The sequence below is a fragment of the Sinocyclocheilus rhinocerous genome, unplaced genomic scaffold (assembly GCF_001515625.1).
Source record: "Sinocyclocheilus rhinocerous isolate Xijiao unplaced genomic scaffold, SAMN03320098_v1.1 scaffold230, whole genome shotgun sequence".
Taxonomy (NCBI): Eukaryota; Metazoa; Chordata; class Actinopteri; order Cypriniformes; family Cyprinidae; genus Sinocyclocheilus; species Sinocyclocheilus rhinocerous.
In genome coordinates, this window is record NW_015637126.1 from 483,312 (window position 1) to 496,790 (window position 13,479).

The following is a 13,479-nucleotide window of genomic DNA, read 5'->3' on the forward strand; positions in this document are numbered from 1 at the left end:
TAATAAAATGTGCTCAAAAAATTCAAACTCCAGCAATACAATGATAAATTACAAATAGCACAATACAAAAGCAGTTTGAGGCCTGAAAATGATTTAGCATTAAAGAAGAAAAGATGCGGGTAGACTATTAAATATTATTTTTATTATACTGCATAAATATTTCTGAAAACATTTGAATGCCCACTTATGTAGCTTCACATAAGAGTTTCTGAACGTGACAGACAGCAGGAAGGAAGGGACCCTGCTTTTGTTGAAAAGTTGCAAGTCTCAAAAGTCATCCTGTCTGGGCAACTGGTAATCAAATGGTAGCAATGTTCTTTTCAATAAATGTGATATATGTAACCAGCATTACATAATTCATTTATCATTTGAAAACATGCTTAAAACAAAAGTTACACTATCCTTTGCTCTTACATGTTTTCATAATAGGTTTTTATCCCTATACACAGTCACTGCTCTGTTACTTATGTAACAATTTTAAATTAATACAACTTTTAACTTTGGCATTTTTCATGAACTACAGTGTTCCAACAAGTACTTGCATTAGCATCGTCTTTATTTAAACAAAAAGCTATAAAAACGTTTGTATCAAATGTACATTCAGATCCTTTCCACTGTGTTAACATATTGAGGTATGTATGAGTCAGATGTGTGCACAGTATGTCCATCCGTCATACAAGCACTCTTATTTTATTTGGTGTGGTCCTGAACCCACTGGCACAACCTGTGACAGTAAGCTGGAGGACTAACTGTGGAGAATGTTTGTCGTGGGTGTCTCAGACTTTTCCACAGGTGCTCAAGCCTCTTTTTGAAACCATAAACAGTGAAGATGTCAATTATCCCGATGAAGTAACGCTGCTCTGGTCCATCAATGACATGAAGCGGGTTCTTGAAGTTGGGAAGTAGTCTCCGGTTCTGGGCCTGGACTATTTGTAGATCGGCTGACTCTGCTCCCACCATACTGGGTTGTTCAATTTTGTCTTCCTCAAGACTTGCAATGTCCGTTCCATCATTGCCTCTGTGTATTTCTGTTATGTGACACTGTGTTGAATGTAATTCTGAGGAGAGGGGTGTGGAGTCTTCCTCTGCCACCACCCCGGGAACAGTTGGCGAAGTGGCATGTGTAGGACTGGATGTTGCATTTACTGACCTAACAGCCAGTCAGAGAGGAACACAGAACAAAACAAAGAACCTTAAACAACTGAATGATTACCATCTAATGAAAATGTGTGGCTGTTGCTTGTTTCTGGGTTGAAGCTCTGTTTTTCTGCAGCAGATTATTTCACCTGAACTTTCCATGCTGTTAAAGGTATAGTTCACCCAAAAATTAAACATCTTACATCATTTACTCACCCTCATGTCCTTCCAAACCCATATGACTTTCTTTTTGTGTGGAACACGAAAAGAGATGTTTTGCAGAATGCACATGCTGCTCTTCTCCACACAATGAAAGTGAATGGCGACCAAAGACTGTAGCCCATACTGAAGTCATTTGTTAACTTTGTGTGAGGAACAGACTAAAATTTAAGTTGTTGTTCACTAAAAAGCTTGACAGTTATTATTCCCTTTCACTGTATGGAAAAGAGCAGCTTGGATATTCTGCTACATGTCCTTTTGTGTTCTACGGAAAAGACAAAGTCATACAGGTTTCAAAAGACATGAGACTGAGTAAATGAAAAAGACTGCTATCTTTTTTTTTTTGATGAACCATGAGGTTAAATGATGGATAAATGCAGTATATGAGATGATGTTCAATGAATAATGGAATGGTAGTAGCAAGGACTCGCATAGTTATTATTATAGTTTAGTAATTTATTTTTTGTTATTTCTTTGAGACATTACTTTGAAAATGATATTGAAGCTAGATATGATAACTACATGCCTGCCTGCCAATGGCCATTTGGAGTAGAAAGAGAAGGATCTGGAAACAGAGGTGAACATGAACATTCACAATCACGGTAAAGCCTGTTATCCTTAAATACTGAACTAAACTAGAGATAAAGAGGAAGCAGAAAGAAACGTCTTGAAGAAAAAATTGTCTCTGAACCATGAGAACAATGAAAGCATGAGCAAAGGGGTCATATGATGCGATTTCAATTTTTCCTTTCTCTTTGGAGTGTTACAAGCTCTTGGTGCATAAAGAAGATCTGTAAATAATCCGCCGGCCGCGCTGTTCTCAAGCCCGCCCGCCTCCGTTCACTCAAGCCGGCCTCCGCTCACTCTAGCCGCCGTGTGTGACGCTGTGTTTCGTTGTCCGATCACAAATGCAGACATAGTTTTATGTTTACGCAGCGTGGGCAATGCGTAAAAAGACAGTATAAGTCATTATAATCCGTAATTATGTAATGTACTTTTTAGCAACATCATATGACCCCTTTAATCATATAAAATTCATCACTATCTTCTGCATGCACCTCAGCAGTCAAGCATGAGCAGTTCATTCAAATGACTGTGTGGGATAGCGGTGACCAGCCGAAAGTATCTGTGGGCCGGCTGACTGTGTCAAGAATAGAATTTTTAAACAATTATCAATGCCAAACTACACCAACCTTGAGACTTCACTAAATGTGTATACTACAATTGTGAAAAGATATTCATCTTCACTCTCCAATGTTTTCTATTCAACATATTTTATAAGTAATTAGAGTACTTTGAAAAAACAGTTGAGATAATAAACACATTTTACGTGTTTGACAATATAATACTGGCATCTCCTTTGAGAAAGTTTCCATTCACTATAAATAACCGTCCAAAGCTTTTAAAAAAGTGCTCACACCTTGGCTGTCTGTGGTCATTTTTGACAAAGAACAGTAGTGTTCCTTTCTTTGTTTAAAGGGGTCCTATTATGCTTTTTCACTTTTTCAACTTTAGTTAGTCTGTAATGTTGCTGTTTGAGCATAAAATAAAGATCTGCAAAGTTACAAAGCTCAAAGTCCACTTCAAAAGGAGATATTTTATGTAACAGAAATCACTTTTCAAAAACCAAGACTTTGTAAAAGAGCATAATAGGACCCCTTTAATGAAACGTAATAACACTAACTTCCCTTAAGTAGAATCAATAAATTATGTACTTTTATGGAGATTTCAGGTTATTTTGATCTTGTTTACTAGAAGAATTTGAAATCTTTAAACAATGTACACAAGCAGACCTTCATTAAAACATATTTGAAAATGTCTATGTTTGTTTGTGGATGACTATATGCATGACATACTAAACCTATGCTCACTTTTTGGCACGCATGATGAGTGTTGCGAAAGAGAGACTCTGGTTGAGTTCATCCTGGTGCAGGGGCTGATGGGCCAGCAGGAGACTGTAGTCCAACACATTGAGCGTTTGAAGAAAGGCAGTGTCAATCTCCACCTGACGCAGGAACCAAGGGCATTGCTGATCTGTCATATAAACAAGGAGCCATAAGATTGAACGTAGTGTTGTCTAAATATCCTCATTCACCTACAAGGAACTGAGCTTACCTAACTGAATTAACTGTCCTTCAAAATTAAGATCCTTCAAAACAACAATGATCTGGCTGCCTTCAGGGGCTGGGTCCGTCCACCGGCTCATCTCACAGCCCTTTATATCATACCTTAAACATTGAGAGAAAAGGGTGAATGTAAAACTAGGGGAAGAGTAATGGAGAAGGAGGTTGGAGTGGTGGATTGGATCATTATTCTTACCATTAGTGCAAGCCAAAAGTAACAGCTAAAAGGCAAAGCAATTTAATGACCAATAATTGCAAGGCTGTGGATTTTATTAAGTCAAGATGACATCTTCTGTGGTGTACTCCCACATAAGTGATGGAGAGATTAGAAACATTAAATATTTATATGATTGATAATGGACGAATCGATAACACTTCATTTCCATTTATAACATGCAGTGAGTCTTACCTTGCTGTGATTCTGTCATCAGGGTAAAAGACACTTTGCATCACAATAAAGTACTTCTGCACACAGAAAACCAGTAGAGTTTTATAACATGTACCTTAAGGGTTCATAAAATAGTCATTTTAACAGGTCAATTATTGTTAAATGCAATAATTACCATCCTCTGATGTGCAATTTTGATCCTGTGAACACCTGTCCATGAATAAAGCATGACAATTTCTTAAATGGATGCAATAAAGATGAGCATTCAGGGTTTTAAGGCTTCTCATGTAAATCATCAGGAATTACACCTTCAAATTCATAATGTATTAAAATTAGTGGATAAAAAAAACAATTGTCCAGTAACATTTGTTGAAAAAGTCATGTTAATTTCATAGCTTCCTGGTTCTCACCTAAGAATTTGACGAGCAGAGAGTGTGGGTACTTCTCCAGATGTTCCATGTAGATTCTCAAGTTAGACAAGAGGAATCGCACTTCTCTTTTACTCTGTGTCTTTAAGAAGAACTGCTTGTCATTACTAAACAGGACAGAGAAATGTGTGTTAAAGGACATTTGTTTTGATATTAAACAAACATATTGATATTACAAAGTTTACTTACAGATACGTATCTGATACAGTATATGCTACATCATTAAAATGTTTGGTCAGTGAGAATGTTTTGCAAGAAACATCTTATACTCACCAAGACTGCATTTATTTGATCGGAAATCAGTAAAAACAGTTAAATATTTTCACTATTTAAAATAATAGTTTTCTCTCATATTTTACAATGTAATGTGTTCCTGTATGGCAAGATGAATTTTCAGCAGCCATTAGCATTAGTCTTCAATGTCACACGATACTTCAGAAATCATTCTAATGTGCTGAATTTAATCCATCCTTGCTGAATAAACATATCAAATATATATATATATATATATATATATATATATATATATGTGTGTGTGTGTGTGTGTATAGGCCTACATCAAGTTCAGTCAGACACTATTTTGGCAATACAACAGGGCAGTTATTATCAAGTCAAGTATTGCTATCTAAATGAATGGGGAAAGACCAAACTTCCCAAAGCCGTTTGTTAAGATTATGTTTCAATAACACATTTCAAATCAAAAACTATATAAAAAAATAAATAAAAAAATCTGACAACAAAAGTATAAATGTGACTGAAATCATGCTAAAATTATAATGTACATGCAGATATAAAAATCTATCAAAAAGGCTCTTTAAAAGAACAGTACAGCCCTTCTTATACATGCCATATTGAACTATGTGATTTCTCCCATTTATTTCTCTATGAGTGGTCTGTCTCTTCCACCTTATGCTGAATCTGGTGCATATGCGCCTGCATGTGAAGCATTTGTGCTGACTCACGTTAGGAAGAAGTCTGCCTTGCTCTTGGAATTGCTGATGAATTGCAGGTAGCTGCCTTCAGAGGAGAGAGACTGCTGATATTCCTTCTCTGTCATCCCCAGGGAGCGCCGCAGACTGGCAAACACCGGCCCAGCGTACGTCTCCATCCTGAAGTCCTTCACGCAGTCACAAACACAACACAATTCCATATAAATATCTTTTGCATAATTCAAGCAAAACAAGCACATGCTCAACAATTGCTTAGTAATTCCGTCACATTTTGTGGTATGGTACAGCAAAAAAAAAAAAGACGCTAAAATTATAGTAAGCAGTGTTCGCTCTTTCCTTTAACATACCTTATGGATTTGAGTAACCTCAAGATTGTAGTCATCCTCAGACAACTCATCCTAAAATCACAAAATATATGATCAATAATGAAAAGTATTCATATCGTACAGTTGATTACATGCTTTTGCAGGTAATGTTTGTCATTTAAGTGTGTGAGAGAGATAGTTGCAAAAGAGCTTTGACCCCCAGACAACAGGCAGCACATTCATGCGTCATACTGCTGCCTAAGCAGACTGGATTCAATAGAATCAGGGGTCTGCAACATCATCTATGTGTGTGTTGGTTTCCGAACAAGCACATGACCATGAGTGCAACAACCACAATACAAAATAGGTTGAGTAGATAATAATCAAGGGATGTGTTTGCCTCATTCACAAATCTGTGTGGATCACTGAAAATGGCAACAGAAAGCTATATTGAAAAAAGGGGGAAGAGGTCAATGTTTTAAGTCTATCCATGTGTGTTACCACAATATTCATGTGAAATCAAGTTTATTATATCTGAGTAGGGCTGCACGATTAATCGAATGCGATTGTCATGCGCATTTAGTTAGTAATGCCGGTTCTGTATTCAGCAGTAAATCATCATCACGTGCTTTCAGATGGAGCAGCATTTACTACACAGAGCTGTAGTTCACTGACAAGTTACATTTGACAAGTTATCACTGACAAGTTAAATTGCGCGATTATGAAATCGAAGAAATCGTTTGCGATAATGACAGCTGTTTGCATAGCTTCTCAGTGAACTACGGCTCTGTGAAGTAAATGCTGCTCCATCTGAAAGCATGTGGAAATATCACATTTAATAACATATTTTTTACTCCAAACTCAATTCATAACGTCAGTCGAGTGTTTTAAATAAATCCTTCTGTGAGATGATGTGGCTTCTTACACAGAATAAGGCACGCAACATATTTCATAGTATTCTAAGCAGTGATAAAGGCATTGCATTATAAATATACTTTATTTTAATGAAAATTATAATAATAATAACTCAGATAAACCATATATTGTCATAATCATGCGTTTATTAGTCACGTTGAATCAATAAAAGCAGTTAAAACTTCTGTTTATCCAGCTACCGCTATAGGCATTTCCTGGGTTTCTTCTGCGAGGCGTATTTGGAGTTTCAGCGCGAGAGCGCCCTCTGGCCTTTGGATGGAGATTTACTGCTGATCACAGAACCGTGCTTCACTGAAAGATACGCATGACAATTGAGCTTCTGTCGAATCGCGATTTCGATTCCATTTCGATTTATCGTGCAGCCCTATATCTGAGTACATTTTAATGTGTCTAATTGGTTTTAAAACACTTTAATCATAACTATATTCACAAAATAGCATGAGATCGATTGCCTTACTGGTTTCATAAAATGGTTTACAACATAAAAGGGCATATTTTTTTTCACAAAACTATAATTTATTTTACTTAAGTTCCCTGATATGTAAATATGTATTTTAGCGTGGCTGTAACATCTTATTGACAGCATCCAGGACCAGAACCATGCAATTCGTTGTATGGTTTTACCATACTAAAAATGTAGTCAGGGGTGCCAACTGGTAGTCCTTGTCTTGTCCTGGTTTGCTGGTGGCCCTGTATTTCTTTTAGGCATCAGTGAATGCCACAGTCACTGCGGTTTCAATATTCTATCATCTCAATAAGAAAATTGATTTATAGAAAGCATTGCAATGCTACATGAATAATCTATGAAACATCAAAAATGTGACAAGCCTATGTGGGAAAAAATGAGTCATGCACATACAGTACCACGTTCAGAGATGAATAGTACTGTCTTGTTCCTCTATAATACACTGAAGCTTAGATATACATTGTGTATCAGGCTTATGCTTATTATTTACTTATACCATTTACCCAACTGCATTCTACACTATTTTTCACCACTGATTTCTGCTTTAACGTTTCTCCCCTCTCTTGTGGCGCTACCATGCACTGAGGACTATTGCATTGTTTGAATTCTGTCCCTCCTCCACAATGTCTGCAATACAATGGTGTTTGTTACCGAAATACTTAGTTATTCTTCCACGCCCTCTGCTCTGTTGCTCTTGAGCAAATTACCAGGATAAAAACAGCTCTAATCAAGCTAAAAACATTGTAATATGGTGCCCCTTCAGCACCACAAACACACAGTCTCCATGGAAAGATCAGACTAAATATGGTCCTCTATGGAGCTTGACCTCATAGTAATTCATGGTAAATGGAACATGCCTGTCTCCTTGGAGGTCTTTGATACCAAAGCTTTTGTCTCTCTCACCTTTTATTTCAATATGCAATTCAACATTGAAAATGTAATGTGAGCTACTCTGTTTATGTTCTTGTGATTCTATTTTGGTTTTGTTTTCATAATTCCAAACCTGTTTGATTGCAATGATCTGTGACTTCTGATAAATTCAGATCAATTTGTTCATATCAGTTTGAGTGGTAGATGTTAGACTAGTTGATATTAGTGATGTCTGGGGGGAAAACAACATAAAAAGATTTGCATAATATCTTTTGATAAAACTGATTAAGGAAAAATGTTATGGTGAATAAAAAAAATAAATCTAAAATACCTCTAAGTGGGGCTTTCTATCTGAATACAAAAAGGGTAGATTTTCTTAGTAAAACTTCGTATTAGCTTTGTAAATAGGCATAAATTTAAATACTCATATACAGTAATTAATGGACATACTGTAGTAAGAGATGGCATCGGTTATCGGTGCCACACATTTTTTATTTTTAATGGCATATCTGATAACTGTACATCTGTAAATAGCATATCTGTACATTGTAATTCTAAGGGTGTATTCTATATGTATTACTGTATTGTATTGTATTATATTTTTTATTATTGTGTTATATTATATTTTATTGCCTTTATTATGTCTGTGCTTTATCCGCTCTGGATGCTCCTGTTACAAAGACAAATTCTTTGTGTGTGTGTGTGTGTGTGTGTGTGTGACATACTTGGCAATAAAGCTCATTCTGATTCTGATACGGATTAAAGAAAATTGTATATGCTTTATATATCTTCTCCACAGACCCCTAGGAGTCCTCAAATGGATCAAATACTCTAGCTCTAACTGCATCTTTGCCATTGTAATCTTTTCTTTAAGATGGAAGAAGTAATATTCAATAGGGACTGGATGATGTATAGGTTCATAAACATGCGTATACTCACAGGTAAAGGGTTGTCAATGGTGTTCTGCACAGCGGCACACAGCCCTTCCTTCATCATACAGGTGAGACTGTAAAACTCATGCTGCTGGTCGATCTCAAACAGACCCAGCATATTCCAGTGCTGCCTCAGTCTTCCCCACCGTCTCCTCTTCACTGTGCGTCTGTGTCGGCTCACACCTGGCCCTGACATCTCCATCTACATCATACAATAGACATGTACTTATATACAGGACTCCTTAGTAAAAACGACATGCATGTCCACATATTTTTTAAAGTTTTTTGTGAGTGTGTTTATGTATATATGAGACATTAATATATTTTACTGCACTCTACTCATGTTTTATTGACAAAGGGTTTTGTCATCATCTTGAAACTGGTTAAGGTCTCCCTGACAACAGAACAAAATCTGTATCTGTTCAAGTGTATTATCAGAGGACTTAAGGTCCTGTCACTCAAGACAGGAAAATAATTATTAATTATTCTTTTTTTCTAGTGAATGCAGCACCATTATGGTGGAACAGAGCACCTGCAGCAGGTCATAGCACAAATCTGACATGCCATCAGCTGCAATAAATGCGCTGCTTCTTTAAGACACTAGTGTGTTGTTTGCACATGAGGAAATCATAGTTTCAAACAATATTGGCTCATAGTTTAGCCAAAGCCCATTTAGTTTGTCCTCCCAAGTGTCATGTGCCTAAATGGGGTTTTCAGCCCTGTACACTGAGTGCCAGAGAAATATTTAATCAGACATAAGTTTATTTGTTTCAGTGATGGTAATCAGCTGTTCTGCATAAAGAAATCCAATTCTACAATATCAGTCTTCAGCTTTTCCCTCTCTAAATGCAGCCTGGGACTTAAAAAGACCTGTCATCAGATCCTCATATGAAGTGCAGAATTAAGAGCAAGTCAAAGTCCAAAATAATGTATACTTTCATTATTCTGAATCAGACAAAGACAGTTTTTGATTAACATTTAAACAAACCAACGAATATTAAAACAGGAAGAACTGTCAGGGGAACTTCAGTTTACCTTCAGTTCGACAAAAATAACAGAAACAAGGTCTTTCAGTCTAATGATAACAGATGTGCACGTACCTCAGCGCGATTCATTATGGGTCTAATACATGTCCTCGTCCGTCCGCCGGGTCGTGGATGGGGCCAGTGTGTGGAATGAGCAGCTCGAGCTCGAGCTCTATCAGTCTCTCATCAGAATGAGCGAGCGCGACTGCAGCGGCCCATCCCACACACACGCGTAGTTACCGAAAACACGGACCTGAACGACCAATTGCCAAATATGCGGACACAAACAGCCAAAACTGTTAGTTGTTGATAGTAGATTGATATTTTACACGTATTACAACCTTTGACTAAGATTTTTACACATAGTACATTCTCTCTATTCATGTCATTTATATATATAAACATAATACTTATATTATAAATACACTGTAACATTCATTCTCTATTGATATGATGATATACTCTTAAAAAGTGTGGTTCCATAAAGAACCTTTAACATCCATTGCACAAACATAGTGGGAAAAGGTTTTTTAGATTATTTTCAATGTACTTTACACTTAGAAAAATATGGTTCTTGTATGGAATCACTGCAGAAACCACCCTTCGAAACGTTTAAGAGTTTATGACAAGTACATGATAGATAGATAGATAGATAAAATAAGAAAGAAACAAAAACAACAATATAAAAAGTTAAGCATATTTCTATTCGTTTTAATGTGGGATTGTTTATGGTATTACAGAAAGTTCTCTTTCTTATTCTTTTTAGATTGTTGTCCTGAATTATTTTGCTGATAGAAGCAAGCACTCCAGCTTATAAATACATCTATTTACAACATAAATGAACAGTTGAAACGCCTCAACTTAAAGCATAACTAAGCAAAAAGAAAAATCCCATATTCCATTTCGAGGTCTTCCAGATACACAGTATACATATATCTGCCCTATCTCTTAGGTGCCGAAATTGTGTTCTCATGTATTATTTGCTTTTATCTCCCTGACTATGGAAAGAATTCTCCAAAGCTAAACATGTCACAGGTAGTGTGGTCTTCAGTCAAGGTTGTGGCCATTAGATGCACAAAGCTCAAACAGACTACTGTGTAGCTACATGTTCAGCACTGCTTTGGCTATTAATGAAATCTATTTTGTTGTTTATTTTAAGAACCACCTAAACATGTCTAATGACTGGAATCCAGGCGAGCAGCTTTAGAGTTCATCTTCACGTGGCTGTGTACAGGAAGTTGTACATGAGTGAAATCAACACAGTTCGTTCTTGTGACCAGATGAATCACAAAAGCCTGGAGAGTCTTAATCAACTTTCTTAGGTTTTCGGTTCTTCCATGTTACCACCCCTATGAAGGTGCCTGAAAAAAAAACAATGAAGGTAAATTTGGTCACTACAGCAGAACATGTTAAACTTGATTTACTACTAACATTTTCATGTTGACAGATTGCTTGCTTACCAACAAAAAGTAAGAGGATTAACGCTGCAACTCCAGGAAGTATGACTGAATATTCTCGTGGAAGAAAATAACTGTGGATCACATGGTCACTGTCCACGAAAGGCTGGAAAAAGGGCAGAACTTCAATATTTTTTCAGTACCATATCAAACAAAGCATGTTATGGGTGTCATATCAATTTGGAAAACTGCAAAACAAATTTCTATGATTTAAATGTTGTTAAAGTTTAAGCATTAAACACCACTTACCAATACTATGACCCAAATGGTGTAATACGTAAACAGTAACAGACTAAAACCAACAAGTCCAAAACCAACAGCTTGATCTGCTCCGGTTGCCTGAAAAGAAATTTTTTTAGGGCTTAACTCAAACATAAATGCAAATTACATTTAATATGTCTCATTCATTTAAAATAAAATGTAAACATACAATAATAAACATATTTTAAAACAAATTAAATAAATATTTAATTTTGAGGAATTCATATGTTGTCTGAAATAAACAAATGATGTGTTTTTAAGGCAAGTTTTTCTTGCAAACATACACACTCCTGGTGTGTTTATGAAGGGTCTTTATGTCTGGATCTCCGTGGGAGGTCAAATTATTCATTAGCTATCATGAACAAATAAATACTTTTAAAGAAATACATTTAAATGAACAAATTAGAACTATTTTTGTATTAGTGAATTATTTATGTCGTCTAATTACGGACTGTACAGTGTGAAACTCTTGTGCAGCTAATTAATCATATTAACTAACGTTAGATAGTTAGACAGTTAGCAACTAGGAACAACGCGGCGACCAACAAATAAGCGTAATATTAATACAAACAAACGACAAAAAACATAACACTTCCACGTCTATTTCAGATCATCTTACCATTATGAACGTGTCACTCACTTCCGCATGCAACCACAATGTCCCAATAGGCGATTTTGAAATGTACTTCCGACTAACAACGGAAGTCGTGCTAGGAATTGTAGCTTTTTTTAAATCTCTAAATGTTCCAGCACACGAGGGCGCTCAAAGACAGATTCTGGTTAGAAGCCGCGCTAAATGCACATCTCATATTAAAATATTATTTTTTTTGTAGCAGAAAGCGGGGATAGCTGAGTTACAGCAGTGAAATCATAAAAGAGCACCATCCTCCTGCAGGTCACAGAAGCAGTTTCAAGACTATTTAAAAATATAACTGATGTTAAATTAAACAACTGGTATCATCTGGTTATCTTGCTTAATTTGATATATAGCACCCACAGAATGTCTACATGTCAAATATACTAAGTTAAAGGAACCAAGTTTAGTAAACTAAGTTAAGAATATCTCAAAGATTAAACAAAATGGGACAAACAAAATGTTTATAGACCTATTATATTTAGTCTCAGCTTCATTACTACAGCCAATTTAATCCTTTATTATTATTACTACTATGCCCAATTGCCCGGTTTCAAACTGTATATTTATTAAACATTTATATTACTAAAAATAAATATTAAATATTAGCGCGTATTCCGTGTACTGTCAATAAAAAAAAACATACATCAAAAGTAAATCATTCATCATGGTGAGTTAATAGCTGGATGTTGTTAAATAAATCACACAACAAAGATTATTATTTATTATGATACCCAACATTATCTTTATTTCCCCAAAACAATACATACAGATAATCTCACCTGACAGTTACATTAAAGAAAGAAACATTCACATTTGAGTGTAGAAATGTAATTCTGGTCCATCATTCGAAAGTATCCTCTCCATGCATGAAACCAAACATAAGACGAGAAAACTTTGGAGCAACACCACATTGCTTATGTGTGATCTTAATATATAAATATTTGTCACAATCAGAAAAATACATTCATTTCCATAGTACTTTAGTGGTAAACTCATTTATATACTATATGTTATATATTTTTAAAGAAATCTCCAGAATATATTTTACTTTATGAATGTTGCTGTCATTAATATGGACGTTATCATGGAAAGCTTTCTGTTAAGTGCATAGCTTTCATCATTTATGATAGTAAAGGAGAAATGAAGAGAAACATTCTGGAGAATGTGCGTGACATTAGTTAGTCTTCAGAATTTAAGTGCTGTTGTAGTGAACTTTACATATTTATCATCTGAGGTTTCAGTATCCTGGAGCCTGTGCTGCTCAATGCAGTTAATCCTTAGATTTGCATATTTAAATCAAACTCATAACTAATCAGTTTTATATACACATTTATAATATATATAT

At 35.7% G+C, this 13,479-nt stretch overlaps 2 protein-coding genes across 2 annotated transcripts; both read right to left on the bottom strand.

Annotated features, from left to right (window-relative positions):
- Positions 1–88: 88 nt before the first annotated feature.
- On the bottom strand, positions 89–10,051 carry LOC107748514 (phosphatidylinositol 4-phosphate 5-kinase-like protein 1). The gene is made up of 10 exons (XM_016563326.1): positions 9,855–10,051; positions 8,762–8,956; positions 5,593–5,643; positions 5,258–5,412; positions 4,278–4,402; positions 4,043–4,077; positions 3,889–3,944; positions 3,472–3,584; positions 3,228–3,390; positions 89–1,150 (listed from the first exon to the last, which is right to left on the bottom strand). The coding sequence occupies exons 1-10, from the start codon at positions 9,867–9,869 to the stop codon at positions 691–693; spliced, it is 1,368 nt and encodes a 455-aa protein (XP_016418812.1). The 5' UTR covers positions 9,870–10,051; the 3' UTR covers positions 89–690.
- Positions 10,052–10,475: 424 nt separating this feature from the next.
- Positions 10,476–12,184, bottom strand: LOC107748515 (dolichol phosphate-mannose biosynthesis regulatory protein-like). Its single transcript, XM_016563327.1, has 4 exons — positions 12,117–12,184; positions 11,486–11,575; positions 11,240–11,342; positions 10,476–11,140 (listed from the first exon to the last, which is right to left on the bottom strand). Exons 1-4 carry the CDS (start codon positions 12,117–12,119, stop codon positions 11,085–11,087), a joined length of 252 nt encoding a protein of 83 aa, XP_016418813.1. The 5' UTR covers positions 12,120–12,184; the 3' UTR covers positions 10,476–11,084.
- Positions 12,185–13,479: the final 1,295 nt, after the last annotated feature.

What these genes read in the sequence shown, in the direction of transcription:
- LOC107748515 (XM_016563327.1), bottom strand. An exon ending in CCATTTGGGTCATAGTATTG is followed by an intron (nt 11,343 to 11,485) that starts GTAAGTGGTGTT and finishes CCCTTTTTCCAG; the next exon opens with CCTTTCGTGGACAGTGACCA. An exon ending in AATCCTCTTACTTTTTGTTG is followed by an intron (nt 11,141 to 11,239) that starts GTAAGCAAGCAA and finishes TTTTTTTTTCAG; the next exon opens with GCACCTTCATAGGGGTGGTA.
- LOC107748514 (XM_016563326.1), bottom strand. An exon ending in TCTGCTCGTCAAATTCTTAG is followed by an intron (nt 4,078 to 4,277) that starts GTGAGAACCAGG and finishes ATTCATGGACAG; the next exon opens with GTGTTCACAGGATCAAAATT. An exon ending in CTCATCATGCGTGCCAAAAA is followed by an intron (nt 1,151 to 3,227) that starts GTGAGCATAGGT and finishes ACTGGCTGTTAG; the next exon opens with GTCAGTAAATGCAACATCCA.